Source organism: Cygnus atratus, chromosome 2, assembly GCF_013377495.2.
Source record: "Cygnus atratus isolate AKBS03 ecotype Queensland, Australia chromosome 2, CAtr_DNAZoo_HiC_assembly, whole genome shotgun sequence".
NCBI lineage: Eukaryota > Metazoa > Chordata > Aves > Anseriformes > Anatidae > Cygnus > Cygnus atratus.
In genome coordinates this window covers 31,873,041-31,894,950 of record NC_066363.1, presented here as the reverse complement: position 1 = coordinate 31,894,950, position 21,910 = coordinate 31,873,041, and the positions used below count along the sequence as shown (strand labels likewise).

The following is a 21,910-nucleotide window of genomic DNA, read 5'->3' as shown; positions in this document are numbered from 1 at the left end:
TAATAACCTGAGATATATAAAGAAACAGAGGGGGTTGGGGGGACAACCTGTACAATTACTTGCCAGAGGCTACACAGGAAGTTCATCGTCAAGTATTAAGATGGAGTCTTACCCATGCTTGTGCTGCTGTCCTTCCCTGCCCTTTTACTGCTATTTGAGTTTTATTTCCTTCTGATCTGTTATTTTAGCAAACTTGCTTCTGTACAGTGAGCAAGAAGTAATGCAAGTCATTTTTTTTGCCATTATTTACCATATAAAGAAATGTGAATATTAAATCTTATGCACTACATAGATTGCAATCATAGTTTTACAGAGTTGCTACTGGAAGTATACAAGTATCACGAGCAGCTATACTTAGAATCCAGCTCTACTTAACCCTGCAGAGTTAAAATTTCCTAATCTCTTTCAAGTGCATAGAAGAAATGAAACGTGAAGCCAGACCTATTAAGATTGACAGAAGACTGACAGGTGCAAATATAATTGATGAGCCTTTGCAACAGGTAAGTTATAACCAGGACTATTTAATTTATTATTTTTATTTTTCCAAGTATTGAGCATGTAATATCTAAGTAGTTGTGAGACAAATAGAAGTTGAGAAATTATAGTTGAGAGTGGTAAGTGGAAAACATCCAGGATGGACTAGGATATTGGGCAACATTTGAGTCCGTTTTCTGTATGTTGTAGTTTCTTGGCATAGCAGTGGTGAATTCACATGAATCAATATGAGAAAGAGGTTTTAGCATGAGAGTTTTATTGTTTCACTCCCAATTTTGTAATGGTAGAGTTCACCTTGTGAACCTTTTAAGACTGCTGTTGCATTACCAGGCACAAGAAGCTGTTTTGTGTATTGTCCTGTTTTGTTCATTAGTTTGTCTTTCTTTTCCCTGTTCAATTTCAGGTAATCCAGTTTTCCCTGAGAGACTATGTGCAGTATTGGTATTACACACTAAGTGATGATGAATCGTTTCTTCTGGAAATAAGGCAGGCTCTTCAGTATGCACTTGTCCAGTTTTCTGCCAGGTAAGATTATTTGTATTTTTATCAATACACTGACTAAACAAATGGACAGTTACCTCTGTTGGTTTTATGGTAATAGTTAAACAATTTTTAATTTATCTGTTGGCATAGTTCACTGTATTTTACAGAAAGAACATTAATGTACTTTAAGATTATAATCCAAGAGAGCTACAGTCTTGTTGATCCCTTAAGGAATAAAAGAAGGTAAAGTTTATAGTCATGGTCTTTTCAAAATAGTCTTTTCAAGATTTCGATTAATGCCTAAGATTAGCAAATAGTATTTTTCTGCAGTTTAGGCACTGAGCTGCATGAGTCATCACCTTTTTCTGTGCAGGTCTGTTTCATATAAACAGCAGAGCAATTCCCAAGACAAATCAATTTGAAAACCTTCATTCAAATATCTGTATCAACTCGGAAAACTTTAAAAAAAAACGGTGTTGCTCTTCAGTATGTAAGAGCAATGAGTATTTTCAAAGGAGTAGTAATCTGGGGAATTAAATTATTGATTTCATGTAATTCTTCCTTAAAAAATGAGCTTACATGGTTCAGAACAAATGGATAGTTTGTTAATTGTCCAATATATTTCAGTTGTTGCTTAATCAAGTAGCAGGGAGTATGTCTAGGAAATTATTTATCTTTAGCATGGCTGATTTCTCAGCCCAGGAAGCCATGTGTGTTTATATCCATATTCTTCTTTACTAAGTAATGATTTCAAGCGTTCATCCCACTGTAGTGATCATCTGTTTTCTCTTTAGAAGCAGTTGTGGGTAACCTAAATAATAATAATAAACTTCTTAGCAAGTTTTGAGGTATTGTCATCCCCTTCTTCTGACCTTGAAAATGTAGATCAGTGTGCTTTTCTGGAAAGAAAGGTCGAAGATGTAGAACTAGGTTTAATGTTAGGAGAAGTACATGATAACAAAATCTTACTGTTTCCTAGGTTTTCCATTATGTCATAAACTTGGAAATCATAAAAGATAAGCTGAGTGAATAATACCATATGGGAAGCAATACTGTGCTTAACTGAAATTGATTTGGCTGTCCAATCACAATGTTTTTGTCTATTTCATGAAGTTAACTTTGTTGAGCATTATCAAGCACTGGTTTTGTGTCAAAGCAGGTCAAGTTATAACTAATTTATTTTTTTTCCTTCAGTACTACTGCTTTTCAAAAATAGCCACCATTCCTGTGCAATTGTTTTTTCTTCCTGTACAAATCATATCATCTTCATTGACCTGCAGCAATTTATTATTATTATTGAGAGAAAATGATATAGTGCATTTAAAATGACTGCATTTGGTTATAGCTGTAGCAGTTTTAAATTAGTTCCATAATCTCTAATTTCATCTAGCCTGTGAATTTCTATAGAGAACGAGTAGTGTAGGTTTTTCTTTTTTCTTTCGTAGCTGCTCTTACCGAAGAATGCTGCAAGGCTGCCACCTAGTGTTTTTGTGTGATTTGTTTGTTGTGCGGGTTGTGGATCTGGGTTATCGATGATTATTAACAGGTTAACTACCTTCTGAGACAGCTCCGCTTAGGAGGGCATGGACAACACATCAGTAAATCTGCATCTTTCTTAGACCAGTAATTAAATGGTTTTATGCAAATTAACGGTGACTATTTTCCAACACTTTGTACATTGTTGATTTAGAGATTCATGCCAACTACTTCTCATGTAAGGTGTAGAATCAATTGTTGATAATATTAGGTTGTTGGTAGTTTCAAATGAAAGGTATATTTTCTTACTTGTGCATATCCTGCAAATTTGGAAGAAAATGATTTTATGTGCCTTTCAAAATGACAGAAACTATGGGAGAAAAAGACCTGGGGAGCATTTAGGTTGTAGATGCTTGTAGACAATTTCTGAGGTTTTTTTTTTTTTTTTAAACTGATGATGAGAATCAGAATACTATACTGGATATCAGTGTTAACTGTAAAGTAATTTAAACATAAATAATGTGTAGATGTGAGTTGTAAAATGGTATTTTACAATATTTGATTAGTTTTCAGTGAATAGGAGATCAGGAGGCTTTTTTATTTCTTTGCTTCTCCATGTTTGCTATCACTCTGGCTCTTGGCAGGGAGAAGTAAGTAGAAATTTATAATTGCTTTTTGTATTCAAGATAAACTAATTAATTTTCATGGCTCCCCTTTTCTGATAGGTCAAAGGAAACAGACTGGCAGCCTTATTTCACTACACGACTTGTTGATGACTTTGGCACTCATCTTCGAGTTTTCAGAAAAGCTCAGCAAAGAATAGCAGAGAAAGGTGATCAGATGAAAGGTAACATAATGATGGAAATATATTTTTACTTTGAGTCTCAAGTTGGCAAGCATCTTATGTGTGAAATATTTGGCTTTTTTTATTAATCGTTTACTCTCAAATTTCTGATCCTTACAGAAAAGTTTTTCTTTTATTTTCTTTTGCGTAGACCAAGCTGAGGAACTTGTAGATACATTCTTTGAGGTTGAAGTTGAAATGGAAAAAGAAGTCTGTCGTGACCTAGTCTGCACTTCTCCCAAAGATGAAGAAGGTCTCTCAATATTCTTCTGAAGCTATTTTAGTATAGCAGACAGAATTAAAATGCTATCAAGTTACAAATATGAATAAATACTGAAGCCTTAGTATGTGACTTTCAAAGCACGATTATTTACAATATGTATATTTCTTCTGATTTGTGCATATTAATATTTTAGGTGTGTATATATGGAGCTACCCATCTTTTCATTAGAAAAAAGTACGTTCAAAATGTTTTCTGACAGGGAAGGGTGGCTTTGAAGATTTTTTTTTTTGTTAGATCTCTTATCCGTTTTACCACTCCATAATCTTCATTTCAGTGGAAATCAGTTTATTGGCAAAATATGCAGGACAGAAAAACAATCTATATATGTTAATGAAGGAAAATATATTGGAATTCCTTGTTTGGTTCTTGTAATTTGGCTCTTTTTTCATGGCGTTATGACTCTGTAGAGCTGCCTCAGTTGGATTTTATGTCACTGCTGCTTATATTCAGTCTGAAAGGTGTAACTATGATGCTTGGACTATAAGAACATATATAGCTGTATGTTTGAATTTTATTTTAAGGATTTATCAGTTGGTATTTATGTTATCAGGTAGGATGAAAAACAATATAATGCAAAATTATGCTGAGACGTTCGTGTTTGTTTTTTTGTTTTGTTCTCCCTCCCTAGGATTCCTAAGGGATCTGTGTGAGGTTTTACTGTATATATTGCTACCTCCTGGAGACTTCCAGAACAAGATCATGCGATACTTTGTCAGGGTAAATATAGTCATCCTAATTCTGTGGTTTAATGCCATAAGAATTTTTAAAGCTGCTCATTTTTTACTTTATTTTTTAATTGTTCTAACTTACCATTGGATTATTTTAAATGAACAATTTTGAAAAGTATTTAATAGCAGGGAACAGTTTGTCTGAAATGTTTCCCCAGTTTTCTGTAGCTCTAGCAACACTAGAAAAGCATGTTAAAATGGATTTTTTTTTTCTTGAGGTATTATCTTCCCATTAAATGATAATTGTTATTACATGCTTTTTTCTTTAACATCGATACAGTGATTTTTAGATTGTTGCACTTAGTAATTTTATGAATAAATACATTAAAGTAATTATATCTTTTTCAGGAAATCCTCTCCCGAGGGATTCTTCTTCCATTAATAAACCAGCTCAGTGATCCTGATTATATTAATCAGTATGTCATATGGATGGTAAGATTTATCATGACTTTATATTTCCAGAATATTTTTATGTAAGCCTTTACTTACGTTGTTCCCTGTGATCATGGCAGGTAGGTATTGAGTAGGAAAGTTAACCAATATTGGCAGAAGTACTGAAATTACGGCTGGTGTCTGTGTGTGTGTCGGTGTGGTGCGTGTGCATGCACTTATGCTTTATCTGTATTAACTGTACTCTGTATTGTTCTTTGGCAAAAGTTGTCTGTATTACTTAGCTGTTCTGAAAGTATGGTGGTAACCTTGAAAGTTTTTTTTCCTTGACTTTTTTTTTTCTTTGTGCATGTTTTCTTTTTTTTTTAAAGCTGAAGAGACCTCTAGAATGACAAGTAGTAAGGTGGCTTTTTGTGCGTGTGTGTTTGTTTTTGGCTTCTGCTAAGGAGTCTCAGGATGTTTTCTAGAGATGTTTATGACAATTCCTAATAATTTAACTAATGGGAAGAAACAAAACCTTTACTTTGACATCTCTCTAAATATACCCGCAGAAAAAAACCGCATATATTAAAATAATGTAAATAGAACATTGACATTTTAATTAATGTTATTGTCTGATAATGCAAGTTAAAACTTGCGCTTAAAGTTCATTGTCCCTTGTTATGTCATTAGTCAAGTTTTTTTTTTTTTTTACTTTCTGCAAGTTCTGTCTACTTTTATTTGCATATCTTACTCTTAATGTGTGCATTCAATGACTCTGCTGAAAACACCCTTGGATTTCAGAGTAAAAATTCTTACGTATGAAATTGCTTCACGTATACATATACAAAGTTTACTTTGGTCTGGCCACCTTCGTTTTTTGTAAAAGTTTTCATGTTTCTTCTAGAGGAATGTGAAATGGAAAAATTACTGCTGCTCATGTGCACCAAGCATTTCAATTTTTGTTTCCCTTTCCTCCTACACATCTTCTTTTTTTGTAACTTGGCTTCTTTCTTTATTTACTGAGCACTGCCCCCGACTGCATCCAAAGATAGAATGCTGAAGCTTTTATAAAGTTTTTCTGTTATGATGATGGCCCAAATATTACTTTTCATAATTTCTTTGAGATGGGGAAGTAAATATTCAGGGAATATAAGGAAGAATAAACACTTTCAAAAAATTAGTACAAGCCTTACAGAATGAAGATGATTGCAGAAAATTAAGGTCAGGAGTTGATATGACTGAAATTCTGAAGTTCGTATAGGAACTTTTGACATAAAATCAGATTCAAACAAATAAAAAAAATATTCTTGAGAATGAGATGTTTAATACCACATTTCTAGGCGTACCATACATAGTCTGATACTATTTCTCTTAAAATAAAACATAAAGCTTCACTATAATATTAGAAGTTAAATAAAAATTCTTTGTCATTATATTCATTTAAAAAAAAAACGTTTAAAGTTCTATTACTTATACTGTTACTTTAAAAAAAAACAACATTTCTTAGAAGTTTTTCCATTAACTTAGACCAAAGATATCTGCACTACATTCTCTTTTCTCTGTGCAGCTCATGTCAGTGCATTTTGGCAGTGCAGACGAGCTGCTGCATTTCCATACCAAAATGAGCATTTATAAAATATGGGTGATGTGATTTCCCCTGTCCCCCTTTAGATACTAAAGGCAGCATTAGACCTCAGCCCTCTGCGGCTGTGTGTGCACGCTGTAAAGCTGCCGGCCTTCCTGAAATCCCCACGCTGCATTCATAACGCAGTTTCCAACGATGTGAACAGTACAGCAGGCTTCCTGCACTTGCACAAATTGCTGTGAGTCCCTCGAGCAGACTAGGTTCATCTTATGCCAATACTAGGACTGCAATTCTGGATATGATTGTATGCATTGAAATAGCTTAATAGTATTTACAAGGGTATCAAAATTAGGGTTTCCGAGGGGATATTAGTTCAGACACTTCCTAACTTTTATTTCACTAGGTTGTGGTTACATTGTAGAATGTTTTAATTGCTTTTGTAATTCTGTATCTTAAGAAACACTTACATGGGGAACATGTACAATTAGAGGGGCCCTTGGCAAAGTTGAAACCTTTTCAGTGGTCTGGTCAGTTTCTGCCTACTTGTTTTTATGGGAGATGGGAAATAGCAGAAGAAGGTTAATGGGTTTGGGGCAGATCTTTAAGTACAATGACGCTTTCCAGGTGGCTTTGCTGTACTTCTTGAAAACAAGAGGAGTGAAACAGATTTTGACTGTATGCATGTTTCTTTTTCCTTGGTCCATTTATTCTACCAAGCGTGATTCTTTTGCCCTGTTCCTTCTAATTTATCCCTACCTTACCAACATTTTTATTGTGTCTTTGACAACCTTTATTTCATTCTTCTTTTTTTTCTTCAATTCCTTTTTATATTCTTTCCTCGTCCATCAATTTTAAAAAGCAGTTTTCCTGTGAGATGCGGAAAAAAGTGAACCAGGTTACACTCAAGCTTTTACACTATTTAATGGGAAGGCTCTGAATTGAATCCTGCTTTGAGCAGGACTTAGATGTCTGCCAGAGATAACTTCAAACTGAATTTTTTTAAAAAAATATTTGGTATCTTTTTTCTGTGTATTGGGAAAAAGCAGTCAGGTGCCTAGGTGATTGTATCCTAAAACTGGTTACAGAAGAGCAGTGGAATGAAGGGCATGTGCGGTTTGGGACTGTATTATATAGTGCAGGAAGGAGTCATCTGGTGGTGCTGACTCTTGCTTAGAGGCAGGTTGGTTGTGTTTTCAAAGCAGGGCTGCTCTGTGAGACGGAATGATACCATGAACCCACAGAAGTAGAGGGTATAAATATGTAGATACCTTATAGATGTCCAGTCTCATTTGTCATTTGAACTTCTGAAAAAATTGTGCTAATCTCAGAGTTTATCTAATTTTGAAATACATAAAATTTTAGCACCAAAGGAAGATTTAGAAGCATCAAAATGCCTTCAAAATTCCACTTTGCAGTGTTGTATTGAAATAATTTATAATTATAACATTGTGCTTTTACTGGTTTTACATTATTCACACTTTTTTTTTCAGATTCGTGATTCCAACTGTAACTATGAGGCCTTTATGAATATTATTAAATTAAGTGATAACATAGGAGAGTTGGAAGCAGTGAAAGATAAAGCAAGTGAAGAACTGCAATATCTTCGATCTCTTGATACAGCGGGAGATGGTTAGTACTGTATTTATTTAACATATATATATATATATATATATATATATATATTTATTTATATATATATATATATATACACACACACATATATATATTTATACATATATATAATTATTTAATTATTGAGTGTGTTTACCAGCATGAACCCTGAGGAAGATTCCAAAATTTCAGAAAATGCAAACTGATAAAATATAGTATAAAATAGTTCGTTGTTAAATTGTTTTATATATATGTGTATATATCTAAAAGTGGTAGACCTTGGATGCTATGTTTAAAACTATGTTTAAAAACATGTCTCTTACCATCTGTATTTTATTTCTGTAGGACTTAGCTAGTACCTGTTTTTTTCATTTGTTTGTGGTTTGTTTTCTTTTTTCTTCTCTTTTTAATGTAGACTAATCAGTTATATATGTATACTTCTGCTGAATTGAAACTTACCTGACAGATGGTTCTAAATTTCAGTAATACTTTGGTTATTAATGGGCAGTTACTTAACAGTTAATCTGAAAATGGAAAGAGAAGAATTCTTGTTCATTTCTATTGGTAAAGTAGTTAAACTGAAAAACTTTCTCTGCAAAGCTGATGTGTTTTGTATGTGGTGTCACTGCTCTGTATGATATTTTTTTTAAAGTAGGATCATAGAACCACAGAATGGTTTGGGTTGGAAGGGACCCTTAAGTATCGTCTAGTTCCAGCCCCCCTGCCATGGTCACCTTCCACTAGACCAGGTTGCTCGAAGCCCCATCCAACCTGAATTTTAAGTATTTTATGAAAGTATTTTAAGTATTTCAGGACAAGAGTTTGCGTACTCATCTGCATTACTTTTTTTTCTTTCTTTTAGATATCAACACTATAAAAAATCAAATAAACAGTTTATTATATGTTATTAAAGTATGTGATTCAAGAATTCAGAGGTTGCAGTCAGGAAAAGTAAGTATTTTAGAATGATTTTTGATTCTGAAAGAGAGATGTTGCAGATGACTTACCAGTTCAGTCTGGATTTTTGCTTTCGGATTCCTGCTTTTTGAAACATGGCTTGAAGCTTGCAATTACAGGCATACATTGTAAAACTCACTTTTTTTTTTTTTTTTTTTTTTTACAGTTTTAATATGGAGACATTTTCTAAAGGTTCACACGTTTAGGGAGCTTTAGATTCTGGCTTTAGTAGTTTGGATATGCCAGTGCATCTTAAACTATTCCCATATATTCAGTATAAGAGTTGAATTGAAATGGTGTGTAGATGACAAATCTTTGTATTTCTACACCTATATTTAGTTCTTTTTTGCTGCTTCAGTGCATACCTCTTGTGTCTCAAGTTTAGTCTTTGCCAAAGTTACCTTAACTTGTTGATAAAGGTACCACTTGGTGATTATTCTGTGGTGCCTTATGGAGCTTACGTATTGTATTTTGTCAGACTTTAGCTTACAAAAAGCCTAAGGCAGATTGGATGTTAAATTTGAGAACCTAATCTTGTTCTGCTTGCTTGTTCGTTTTGTTTTATATTTATTACAGAGTCAGTATGTTTGACTTTGCCTAGTTTCTTGACTCTCTTAACTGGACCTCAGTGTGGCTCTGTGATAATGTAATCTTGTGCATGTTGACTGTTAAAATGTTTAAAATATTTTGTGGCTGGGCCCTGAAATGCTACTGTAATACCAAGAAATGTCAAATTAGCAGAAGAAAGTTGGACAGAGATGAGTTTAAGTTGTGCTGACCTTCACCCCATCAAATTCTGATATTAATTAATATCAATTCATTTTCATTCTACTGTAACCAGCATGGAGATATTTGGGGTTAATTTGACTTGTATAGCATTACATGAATGTGTTAAAAGCCAGCCCCTCATATAGCAGCAATCTTCCATGTTTTAGTTATAAGAAGTAAAATAGTTATGAGAAGATGACCTTCTTATTAGTGACTGTAAAAATAACTAAGCTTTGAGAGGCTGCTTTATTGTCTATAACATAAATAAGTTTTTTTATGTTTGATTTATGGTAAGCTAATTTTAAAAAAAAATGAACACACTGAACTGTGTTTTACAGGAAATAGATACTGTGAAACTGGCAGCAAACTTTGGAAAACTTTGCACAGTCCCTCTGGACCATATTCTGGTAGACAATGTTGCACTACAATTTTTTATGGGTAAGTATTAATTTTTTTTCTGATCTTTCAATTTAGAAAGACCATCCTAACTCACAGGTTTGTATACTTGTACTTAAATAATAAGTATCTACTGAAAGCTAAATATATGTAAGCCAGAGGGAACACAAAACCTTTTTTGCAAATGGTTCTATAATTCAGAGCACCATACTTAGTGCTTCTGAATACTTGGATTAAGCTTATTTCAATACTGATCTTTCCTTAAGACTGATCTTGCAATCATTCTTGGTCTGTTAGTGAAGAAGTTTGTTCTGTTTAGAAAAGAATCACTGCAAGAATTGCTCAGTTTCATAATTGGAATGAGTCTGAGTCTTAATTGCTATTGCTTGCCTTTCTCTGGCCTCGGTGAAACTAATGGAACGAATGACTAGACTGAAGTTCGATTACTGCTGTGTTTTAAGTTCTCGGAGAACCTTCAGCAGCCTTGTAATCAATGTACTTTTTTAACCATATACAAAAGAAATTGATTGATGGCTTAAAGGTTGTGTAATTCATATTTAATATTTTGTAGTGCTTGATGTTTTTCTGTAAATGAATAATGCTGCTGATGGTCATTGCTGAGAGTGTCAGGTTTTTTTTGTTGCTGATAGTCCTTTTAATGTAGTAGATGTATGTGATTAGAATTCCAGTTTGAATTTCCTCTCAACTCCTGTCATGCTGCACAAGCCTGTTATATCCACATGATAATGATTGATTCAGTTTTTACGTGTGCATTTTAAGATTAGTTGCCTAGTTCTAGACTTTGTTCCCATTTTTTTTAATTATTATCACCAATATCATCTATATAGTACTTTCTGTTTTTTTCACTCCAGATGACAACTATTCTAGATGTATAACCAGATCCTGGAGTCCAGTATTTAGTTCACATCTTAGAGAATTATTCCTTTTAAGGTGTGAAATTATAACTATGCCTGTATGTTGCCTATTTTCTGTGTTCGTGTAGATTACATGCAGCAGACTGGTGGCCAAGCACATCTGTTTTTCTGGATGACGGTGGAAGGATACAGGGTTACGGCACAGCAGCAGCTGGAGGTACTTCAAAGCCGGCAAAAAGATGGAAAGCATCAGACTAATCAAACCAAGGGTCTATTAAGAGCAGCTGCGGTTGGAGTTTATGAGCAATATTTATCAGAAAAGGTAGGAATAATGTATTTCTGAATTGTTTGAAACTTTTTGTACAAATAGTTGTCTGGCTACATTAATGTGAAATGGATTTGATAGAGTACAATTTGTTTACAAACTAAAACTTAGGGTATTACCTGCATATCTTCTCTTTTCTTATGTCAAGCGGTCAATGTCTTCCTTTTTTTTTTTTTGACTATCTTATAAATGCATTGTGTTCTAGAAAGTCTGCTTTTGAGGGACAATATAGAGGAAAAAAGAAAACATGAAGACAGAATAGAAGATAAATTCTTAGAGCGTATGCTGTCCTTTCTCCCTTCCCATCCTTTTACCCTGCCCTCTCTCTCACCCTGCTGCCCCCATTCTCCCCAGATTAAGAAGAATTAAAAAGTAAATAAGAGAAAGAAAGAAAGAAAAAAGAATAGTATGTGTACAAACACAGATTCAGGTTGGGCTTTGAAACAAAATAAATTCCTGTGCCTCTGCAAATACCTGTATATGTTGCACAAATATCACCCTGTTAAATATCTTTTGATAGGCAAAGCTTTAATGTTCCCAAAAGTATTGTAACAATGAAGCGTTCAGTAAAAGAAAACACTTGTCAACTTCTATGAACAAAGCGTCTTTTTCTGAATTTGTGTATACATAAAAATCACCAGTCAGCTCATTTTAGAAGCTTCCCTCAGCAAATTATCCCTCAAATCTGTTGTAATGTTTCTCTTTCTTCATAATTTCTTTCACTTTGGTTTTTCACCTCAATAGCATATCAACAGCGTCTTCTATGGGACTGTCCAGAACTTGCTCTACTGTTTTTGTGAGCTGACTGAACACACACCAGTTCAAAGTCAGAAGCCGCCTAATCCTGGAGTTTATTCTAAAGCCAACAAACTCAGCCTCTCAGCTGGGCTAAATAGATCAGCTGAGCAGCTAGCTATGTTGGGTCTGGTTCACTGCTGGCTTCTGTGTATGTTGCAGAAAATGGGAAAGTATGTGAGCTTGGACCTATCTAAAAGAATGTTTAATGGTCACTAGTTTGAAATGTGTCATATCAAAGGATGACTGAGAATCTGATGGATGCTAATACATTGTCTCTTCTGGTAGCTGTAATACAGTCTGTATAAGAAGCTACTTTGATTACAGTTCCTAGTAGTCTGCAGGAATTAATAGAACTGGCAAGCTGTTAGTCTTTCCTTAGACACTTTAGAACTCCATCTATTTACCTTTTTTTTTTTTTAACTGTGTTGTTCTTCATTTCTGAATCTGGGTCTTTCTGTTCATGAATAAATAAAACTTGTGTTTAAGTCTGAGTAAATCTAGTTGGGATATTGCTTTGAACAATTGGGATGCACAGTTGGGATGTGCATAAATTGTTTTTGAATTGTTTCTTAGTATTCTGAAAGTTCTGAGTTTTAATACACAATCCAAATTTTGTCTTTTTTTTTTTTCTGACTCCTGTTTTGTGTTCTAGACAGTTCGTGACCTGAATATACTCACCAAGCAGAAATACATTTTGCTTAGAGAATTGCAGAATTGTATTGGATTTTGTTTGTGGGGAAAAAAATACTTATTTTTGTTATGTGAAAGTTGATTTAGATCTCTTGACAGGCATCTCCGAGAGTTAATATTGATGACAACTTAGTAGCAAAACTGGCAGAAACACTGAACCATGAGGATCCAACACCTGAAATCTTTGATGACATTCAAAGAAAGGTATACTCTATTCATCCTGTATTTCATAGGAGTTTTTAAGGCTATAGTGTGTTAAACTTAACTACAGCCATTCAAGTGGAGCAAGAAACTCAATCAGAAACCTAAAACCTGTTTTACCACTTTCATATTCTATAAAATCATATTCTAAATTGTCATCTGTTGCTTGGCCATATGTAGTCCGTGGTTTTCAAAGTAATGGGTAGGTTAAAAATTATGGGATGATTTGTGTTTATGTACCAATCTAAGAAAATGTGCCTATGCAGAATAACAGCTAAGTGGTACAATTTTGGTCTGCTTTGAAAAAGCTTTTTTTTTTTCAAAGGAGGTATAAACATATTACTGTATTTGGTTTTATTTCTTTTAAGAAATGTGACTGCTCTGTTTCTGCCAGGCTACACAGTGTAGCACTCAAAAGCAGCAAGTATTGAAGATAAAATCTTATCAATACCTTCATACACTGAGTTATCACTCAAGTCTAATATATATAGATATTAAAAAGTGAATGATTGATGTTCTTTCAGTAAATTACATATCCAGTCTAAGAGGTTTTTATGATTTTTAGGTCATTAACTTCATGTACTCATTTCTGTTAAAAATTAATGAAATGAGCTGTAGAACTTAGAATCACTTTATTGTACTTCATTTAATAATAATGAAAACGTTGTAAAAACTGCATTGCTCAAAGTAGATTATTATAAGGGTCCTTGCATGTGATACCTGCTGAAGAGAACATAAAATTTTCATGTATTACAAAAGTGACATCCTCAAACCTGCATGATTTTTTTTTTTGCATTCTTACCGGGTGATTGTACTTGTACAAATTTGTTCCTACTACGCGTAAATATGTCTGTATATGTGTATATATATTGATTGCTGCAAAGTACTGCTTAAAAAACAATGAGTGAAGAACATAGTCACTTAAGACAATTTTGTAGGGGATTAAGATATCATGTCCTATCTATTTCTCCTTTTAAAATTCATAGGTACTTAAATTGCTAGTTACCTTCATGATAAAGCTTGTTTTTGTAGCTGGTTGGGTAGGTAGTTGGGGGATTGGATATGATGACACTGAAAAAAAGAATATGTCAATATAGCAGGAAAGCAGTATGTTACTGTTCAAGCTACACAGATAAATTTTTGAGATGATGTGATTAAATCTTTGTGGTGTAGGATTATACAGTATTGGCTGAACTGGAAATCTTCAGGAAAGTAATATGTGGTGTCTTCCTTCCTTTTCTGTATTATTGATGAAAGCTTGTCTAATTTAAAAAAAAAATAAAGTACATATATATATTTCAAATGTTATTTTTATTTCAATAAGGTTTATGAATTGATGCTGCGGGATGAAAGATTCTATCCTTCATTCAAACAGAACGTATTGTATGTGCGCATGTTAGCTGAGCTGGATATGCTGAAGGATCCTAGTTTCAGAGGATCAGATGATGGTGAAGGAGGTGAGCTCTCTACCTGTAAGGGAGATTTTCTGGGCATATTCTTTTTTCTCCTTTAAAATGAAATGAAGAACATTGTCCACACTGTTTTTGATAAGTCAAAAGGTTTGTATAGGATTTTAAATTAGTGTTTTTTTGTTTGTGTTTTTATGTAAATTGTTCTGGAAGTTAAACAAGTTTTTCTGTAGTAACTTTATTAGCTTTGTGTCAATTTTTTTTCCAAGTCTTAGTCACAATTGTGTCACTAAAATAAGTGTGCAACTCTTTCACTTGCAATTTTTTTTTTCCAAAATACTGAGGTACTTCAGCTTTTGCTGGGTTGTTTTAATACGTAACTATATTCTTCACCTGGAAATAGAAATAAGAAGTACGTAGGAGATGTGGATTTTTAAAGCTTTCTGGAAAACTGAAAGTCTGTGAAGTCTTTTTGTTGTTGTGAAGAATTGAGCTTGAAACTTCAAGATGTGTGGTTGCCCCCCCCTCCCCCCCCCCTCCCCCCACCCTTGGTCTTACGTGCTACTAAGGAGCCTTCACTTCTGGAAGTTTCATTTTATACATTTTTCTCCATGTTTTTTATCAACTCCTCTGAAGTTTTTTATTATAAGAGCTTTCCTTCTTTTTTACTACTTTAAAGTAAAATCGTGGATCAAGAGTAATTTTAACACAGAACCCTTTATAAATAAAATATTTTTTTCCTCTTTAAAGCACAGTTTTATATAACTTAGTTATTCTTAAGAAAAATTTGGAAGATGGAAGGAGGATTGTGATCTTTACTACCCTCTAGCGATACATTTTGTTAACACCTGAAGAATCTAAATTAGAACTGTAAAGATCAGCTTTGTTCTTCTCACTTAAGTTACTTTCAATATAATGTGTATTTACTACACCATATTCTTTAAGTTTTGTAACAGTCCTGTTGATGGAACTCCCTCCAGTGTCTCTGCAAAACCTACATTAATATACAAAATATCTAATAACACTTCTACAGCCTGCTTTATTCCTTCCCAAATTATTCTTATCTACTTGTTCTTTTGCCTTTTTTTTTGTTTAGTGGTTTTATTCTCTGTAGTTATTTTAACCAACTTTCGTGAATATAACTATTAATTTTCATGTGTTAGTTTTGTTCCATAATGTTTAATTTCTTCCTGTAGTGTTGGGTTTTTTTTTGGTCTTCTAAGTTCTTTAACAAATCCCAGAGAACTCTGACAAAATCTATCTTGGATCAGATACAGGTCAGGTTATTCACAAATTAATACCTTTGAATGCGTAATTTAATGAAGTAGTTAATATATTGAATGCAGTCCTGCCACTAGAAACAAGAAGCTGTGTAAATTGAATAATTGAATAAAAAACTAATTCACTCTTAGAGTGAGTAGGGATGAAAGCATCTGCATCTGTCCATCAGAGAGCATGGGCATTTTGATTTTTTTATTTTTATTTTTTTTTTAAGATTAGGCAAACTTCATGATGAAAGGAATTAAAAAAAAAAAAAAAACATACAGGCTGCCTGGTGGTATTTTGGAATTTACTGCTAGCATCATTTACCAGCATTTGGTTGCTTGCTAGTATTCTTAAGAGCACCACTGACAACACAAACCACTATCTTTAGCTATTTTTTGTCCTGGTAGGGTGAGAACGATAGAAATACTAGCTTTATTTCACTTTGAGAATGTCAACATGGCTTGTCCTTCCTATCCATGTTATCCTGGAAGGGGAGAAGAAGAGTTTTTCTCCTCAGTCTACCACATTTTCACAAAAGTTGCTGTGTCTTTTGAATTAGTATGCTGTCTGGTTCTGTTAGACATAGTAGACAAGACATAGAATGCATCCTTTTTGAGCAAATTATTTAGCGGTCTTATGTTAATTAAATTGGTTTTGTATAACTTGTTGCTACAGTTAGCTTAACTCTTGACCTTTTTTATTCTGTTTCCTTGAGCACTCTCAAGTCTTTGTGCTTTTTCTTATGAACGCTTCTGGGTCAAAGAGCTACCAGGTTACAGTGCATATTGAATCGGACTACAGTTTTTTTTTCTATTTTAAAAATCAGCTTAATAAAAGAACATTTTAATATCCAGCATGAATTATAACTATTTTTAAAATCTGATTTCTGACAAAGCTAGGAACCATTTTGTCACTCCAGACTTGTTTTTAGTGGAGGTGGAGGGTATTTGAGTGTAGTGTGGTCCCAAAGAAGTCAGTAACTAAAATAGTTCTTTTCATTAACTGAAACATCAGTCTGATGGAAAATGTTCAACTATCACACTGACTCCTTAGTGAAGCAATTTCATGTGGTGATACAAGCTTAAAGTAAAAAAGAAATGTTCTCTGGAGTGTTTATTTCATATCTATAGTTGTATAAACTTCCATACATCTTCATTTAGATGTCATTTTGGGGAACTGAAAGTATTTATATGTCAGGTACAACTGTTGTGCAATATCACTTGTCTAATTTTCCATAAGGTTTTGGCTTCACATTTTTATTTCTTCTATATGGGCCCTGTATTGGAGAAAATTTTCTAACCTGTTTTTTCTTTTTTTCTCCCCTTCCTCGCTGCTTCTAGAATCCTTTAACGGGTCTCCTACTGGCAGCATAAATCTGGTACGTACTTTTTTTTTTCGTCTTCCCAACAGTAGAGAAAGTGTTATAAAATAGTTTAAATTATGTTACTGTTAGGGGGTTTACTTCGTTGCAATTTATCTTCTGAAAAAGTCTGCCTTGCTCTTGAATCAAATTGAAAGACACATAAGGGATCAATTAACCTATAAGATAAAACTGTCCTTTTTGTACTTTTCCCTGAATTTAATGAATTGCTTACATAGTTTCTCACAGAAAGAATGTATTAGTAGACTATAGTAAACTTAAGAAAAACATACTTCCTTATACTTATTCTTTTTTTTAAATAGACATAAATTTCAGAGTTGGGTAACAATAGGTGAAAACAAATCCTTTGATACTGAAATCTCAAAGGATTAAATTCCAATAGACTGTAAAACAAGGCATTTCATTGCATTTATAATATTTTTTTGAATTAGGACTTGATTTGGAAACATCCAAGTATCTGGATTTTAGCCATTCAAAATACGAATCTTTGTTTCCTATTCTGACCATTTTCAAGTTTGCATTTTGGTATTAATTTTTTAAACAATTTTTTAAGCATTTCCTTCCCTCCCTCTTACTTGTTTCTTTTTAACTGAGCCACAAGATAAGCAAGGCTCGATGGTGCATGTGAGAGTATTTTTTCAAAGTCTTATAGTTTTAGAAAGGCTTGCGGTCTGCATGCAATTTCCTGCCTTATGTAATTCATAGGCCCTTCTAATTCGTTCTTGGAGGATTATGTAGCTCCTTAAGAGTTCCTGTGCATTAGCTAGATCATGCTTAGCATGCAGAGGAATATAATTAATTTTGTAATACAGTTTTGAATACATTTACTGTCAACCTAAACATGTTTCCATGTGGGGTTTTTTGTTGCTTGTTTTTTTTTTAAGCTGGGATATTTTCTATTGTTTTTATCTTGTTTACGTTTTTGAAATATAAAGAGAAGATTCAGCAGATGGAACTTACACAAAATCCTGTTGATGCACAAGTAAAACTTATGTTTTTTAAATTTTTATAAATTTGCATACAATGCTGATAACATTTCACAAGAGATTCTTTCAATGGACTATTCTCTTAAAAAGATCTTTCAAACGTCTCAAGTATTTTTTCTAAAACTAGCCTGACATATCAGAATGCTATATTATGGGTAGGGATTTCTCTTTGTTATAGCTCATCTGGCAAGCGTTTATGTCCTGCTTAATTTCTTGGCTTTTCCAAACTAAACTAGAAAGTCTTAAAGCCTCTATTAAGTACTGTTGCAATATAAGTAGGTATTTGCATACGATGCTTCCAAGTCTTGATTTTTGTTGTTGTTGTTCTGAACAGTATAGTTGCCTAATACAACATTTATTATTTTTATAAAGAGTGAAAAACATTCTAGCAGAAATGCCTAACAAAGCCCTGTTTATGCAGAAGAACTTTTCCTTTCTGTAGTCCTTATTCTTCAGGGCTGTTTGGGGTTTTCAGTGCTTTTACAGGTGTTTGAATACTGATAGATTAGTTTTTCCTGGCTGAATTCCACATCAAAAGTAAATTTCTGTACAAATAGCATAGCTCCCTTGTGTTAGTTAGTTACATGAAGAAAAATAGACCTTGGAAAGGTTACTTTAAAGGTCAGGGAATTTCTGTACTTTCACCTAATGACAGTGCATTAAGAAAGATTAGGTTGTGGTGTGATATTTTTGCATTTTAATTAACTTGTGTGCATTTAATATATGTGCATTTTAATTAAATTGTTCCTGTGAATGTACATCATGTCAAAGGTACTGGGGCACACTAAATGCAAACGGTCCATTGCTTTGTCTCAAAAAAAGTCTCAACCATTTCAATTATTTGCAGTAATTATTTCTGTATAATGCTTTGCCACAGAAGTTGAGTGTTTGCTAAAGTTTCCATTTTAAAATTTATCTCCTGGACCTTCATTTAGGAATGCATTTGAAAGAGGCTGTTTTGTGGAAAAAGTTTAAAAGTATCATCTTAATTTCTGCGTTTAATTTGACACATTCATCTACTAAACTAGACTAGTAGGACACATTGTGGTATAAAACAACTGTAGAATATTTGCTCTTGCAGATTTCATCTAAGTGGATCCATAATGTGAATTTTACTTATTCTTTGTGCATTGAACAAATAGAAGCAGTTACACAGGTATTATACCCAAGACCCTGAATGGCAGCAGAAATGTCTGGGTTGAACTTCTGGAGGTCATTAATATCCATTAGCTTGAACCCTTGCAGTTTTCAGGAAAAAAAGTCAGGTTGGTAATGTAGGGAGGCAGGAAAACAATAACCAATGATGCTTTAAAAACAAAACAAAAAAAATAATTTAACATCAATATTTCATAGCAAGCAAAGTATTAGGGCAGTTGACTCTTACTTATCTTCTGTAATAACTCCTCTGTCTTATAGAATCGTAGAATTATCTAGGTTGGAAAAACCTTTGAGTCATCACGTCCAACTGTCAACCTGACCTACTGAGTCTCATCACTAAACCATGTCCCTTAGTGCAATGTCCACACGTCTCTTAAATACCTCCAGGGATGGGTACTCCACCACTTCCCTGGGCTGCCCATTTCCAGTACTTGGCCACACTCTCTGTGAAGAAATTCTTCCTAATATCCAATTGAAACCTCCTTTATTGCAAGTTGAGACAGTTTCCTTGTGTCCTTTCATTTTTCTTCTGAGAAAAGACAGACATTGTCCTCATTGCAATCTCCTTTCAGGCAGTTGTAGAGAGTGATGAGGCCTCAGCCTCCTTTTCTCAAGACTAAACAACTCCAGTGCCCTCAGCTGCTCTTCATAAGTCTTGTTTTCTAGTCCCTTCACAAGGTTTGTTGCTCTTCTCTGCACACGCTTGAGCAGCTCAATATCCTTCTTGTAGTGAGAGGCCTAAAACTGAACGGAATATTCAATGTGTAGTCTCACCAGTGCTGAGTACAGAGGGACAGCATTTCCCTGGTCCTTCTGGCCATACTATTTCTGATGCAGGCCAGGATGACATTGGCCTTCTTGGCCTTGTGGGCACACAAATAATCTGAAATAATTGCTGAACAGGGAGACAGATGTTAACCTAAGGGTGTGCCTGTTTATTTGTCACATGGGAAAATATTTCTGAGGAAACTGTTTGCTGTTTTTTATGTAGAGTGGAGAAATTTTTGGACTTTTACTGCACTGTAGCTTTTGTGTAATTTGAAGTCAGTTGAAAGAAACAGAACAGTATAAAGATATAACCAAAAGATCTGTTATACAATATTTGTATCCTGGTAGCTGTTCTTTTTGCATTTTTTTGTTAAATGTTCAGTGAAAGACTGTTTGTGACTGTACTTCTATTAAAACCGAGATATCAAATGAAAGTAGTAAATACATTAGAGTGGTCCTCAAACTATGTGAAACTGTGTAGGGAGGGAAATGAAGGGCCCTAGTGGCTGTGGGGAAAAAAAAAAAAAAGGGATTTGGTAACCAGGTAATAAAAACTTAGTTTTATTATTACAGTGCATTAAGCTATTAGTGTATGCTAAACTGAAAGTTTGAAAATTAATTAAAGTAATCAAAAAAACCTCTCTCAAATGAGATGTGTCCATGATCTTATTCTCTCCTGCCCATTTCTTCCTTCTTCCCTCTCTTCCCCCACCATGCAGTCCTTAGATGACCTTTCAAATGTCCCTTCTGATGAGACAGTTCAACTCCATGCATACATCTCAGATACTGGTAAGTTAATCCATTACAATGGCTGCTTTTTTCAACATTTATTTTGAGTTTTTTAGTATTACAGGTCCTTGAAATCTGAAACTTTTTTTTTAACATCATAAAACATTTGAATTCATATTTCCCATTAAGTCCTTGTAATGGAACTCCATACAGAATTAGTGCGGTAGCTCATAGATGGTATATCCATACTTAAAATGTGATTTAATTCTTACTGTTTATAGCGTTATTATTTTTCCTGTCTGTGAATAAATGTTAAATTTAATACTGAGTTGTGTTTATTTTGACAGTTATTTAAAGAACAAATTCTAAAAGTGAACTCTTTTTCTAGTCACATGATTTGAATTCTTGACTGTTTACTTCTCTTGCTATGTCACCCCATAATTCTCTATGATTTGTGAGTGACTTAGCTTAATTTAAGGTAGTGACTTCAGTTTTTACAGTGGTGGCACTTTTGGTTGTTTTTAACAAACTTTTTTTTAGAATTAAGTTAAAAAATATATTACATGAGAGCAAATAATAAACGTTGGGTATTATTTACAAATATTCCAGTTCGACAAGATTCCACTAGGAAATTAATTTGTCAGTGGGTCTTCAAATGATTGTTTTGTGGAGTTTATTATGCAATAGACTCTTAAAACTCTGCATTTATATAGTGGACATAACCTGTGAATTCAACTCGTTGACATTTTAATTAAACTCTATTACCCAAACCCAGTGTGAGAACGTGGTGCAATCAACGTAGTGTAGTCAGCCCTCAGAGAAGGGGAAAAATTATTTTAAAAGTTAAGAATCACAATTTTGCTTTTTTAATTAAAATTACAATTATTACTTGTTTTCTGAATTAAACTTAGAAGTTTCATTGTTTTGATCTCTTTAAGGGGAAAAAAAAGAGGACCTAAACCCACAGAAATTGTTTTAAATTTATTATCTGCTAGCAGCACATGTTGATAACTATCAGCCTGACTGTCAATCCATAATACTCCAGTTGAACTGAGGGATTTGTACAGATTCATACTGTAAGATAGGATTAAAGTGGATGTCTCCTTTCTCTTCACTTTGTATTTGAGCAAGAAATACAAGTCCTTGCCTTCTGGATGTTACAGGCAGCATTCATATGCTGTTCATTACCTTTCACTGTTTGTTGATAGTACATGAGATCTCCTTAATTTTTGAGGAACTGATTTGCTTTGTGTTGTAAAATAAGTGCTGGTTTAGAAGAAACAATGTAAAGGGCAATCAGAGCTGCTTCTTTCTTTTTCTACCACT

The 21,910-nt window shown here is 33.8% G+C and overlaps 1 protein-coding gene across 3 annotated transcripts in view; it reads left to right on the top strand.

Annotated features, from left to right (window-relative positions):
• SNX13 (sorting nexin 13) overlaps window positions 1-21,910 on the top strand; it is a 68,265-nt gene that overhangs the window by 30,517 nt on the left and 15,838 nt on the right. For 2 of the 3 annotated variants that reach the window (XM_050708993.1, XM_035562484.2), the window contains exons 4-17: window positions 411-500; window positions 899-1,020; window positions 3,180-3,301; window positions 3,450-3,551; window positions 4,210-4,298; window positions 4,658-4,741; window positions 7,757-7,895; window positions 8,740-8,828; window positions 9,941-10,040; window positions 11,002-11,195; window positions 12,786-12,890; window positions 14,212-14,344; window positions 16,903-16,940; window positions 20,575-20,644. In XM_050708993.1, coding sequence (XP_050564950.1) covers window positions 411-500; window positions 899-1,020; window positions 3,180-3,301; window positions 3,450-3,551; window positions 4,210-4,298; window positions 4,658-4,741; window positions 7,757-7,895; window positions 8,740-8,828; window positions 9,941-10,040; window positions 11,002-11,195; window positions 12,786-12,890; window positions 14,212-14,344; window positions 16,903-16,940; window positions 20,575-20,644 — 1,477 coding nt within the window. The remainder of the gene's footprint in view (window positions 1-410; window positions 501-898; window positions 1,021-3,179; window positions 3,302-3,449; window positions 3,552-4,209; window positions 4,299-4,657; window positions 4,742-7,756; window positions 7,896-8,739; window positions 8,829-9,940; window positions 10,041-11,001; window positions 11,196-12,785; window positions 12,891-14,211; window positions 14,345-16,902; window positions 16,941-20,574; window positions 20,645-21,910) is intronic. The other variant, XM_035562485.2, reaches the window with a different exon arrangement.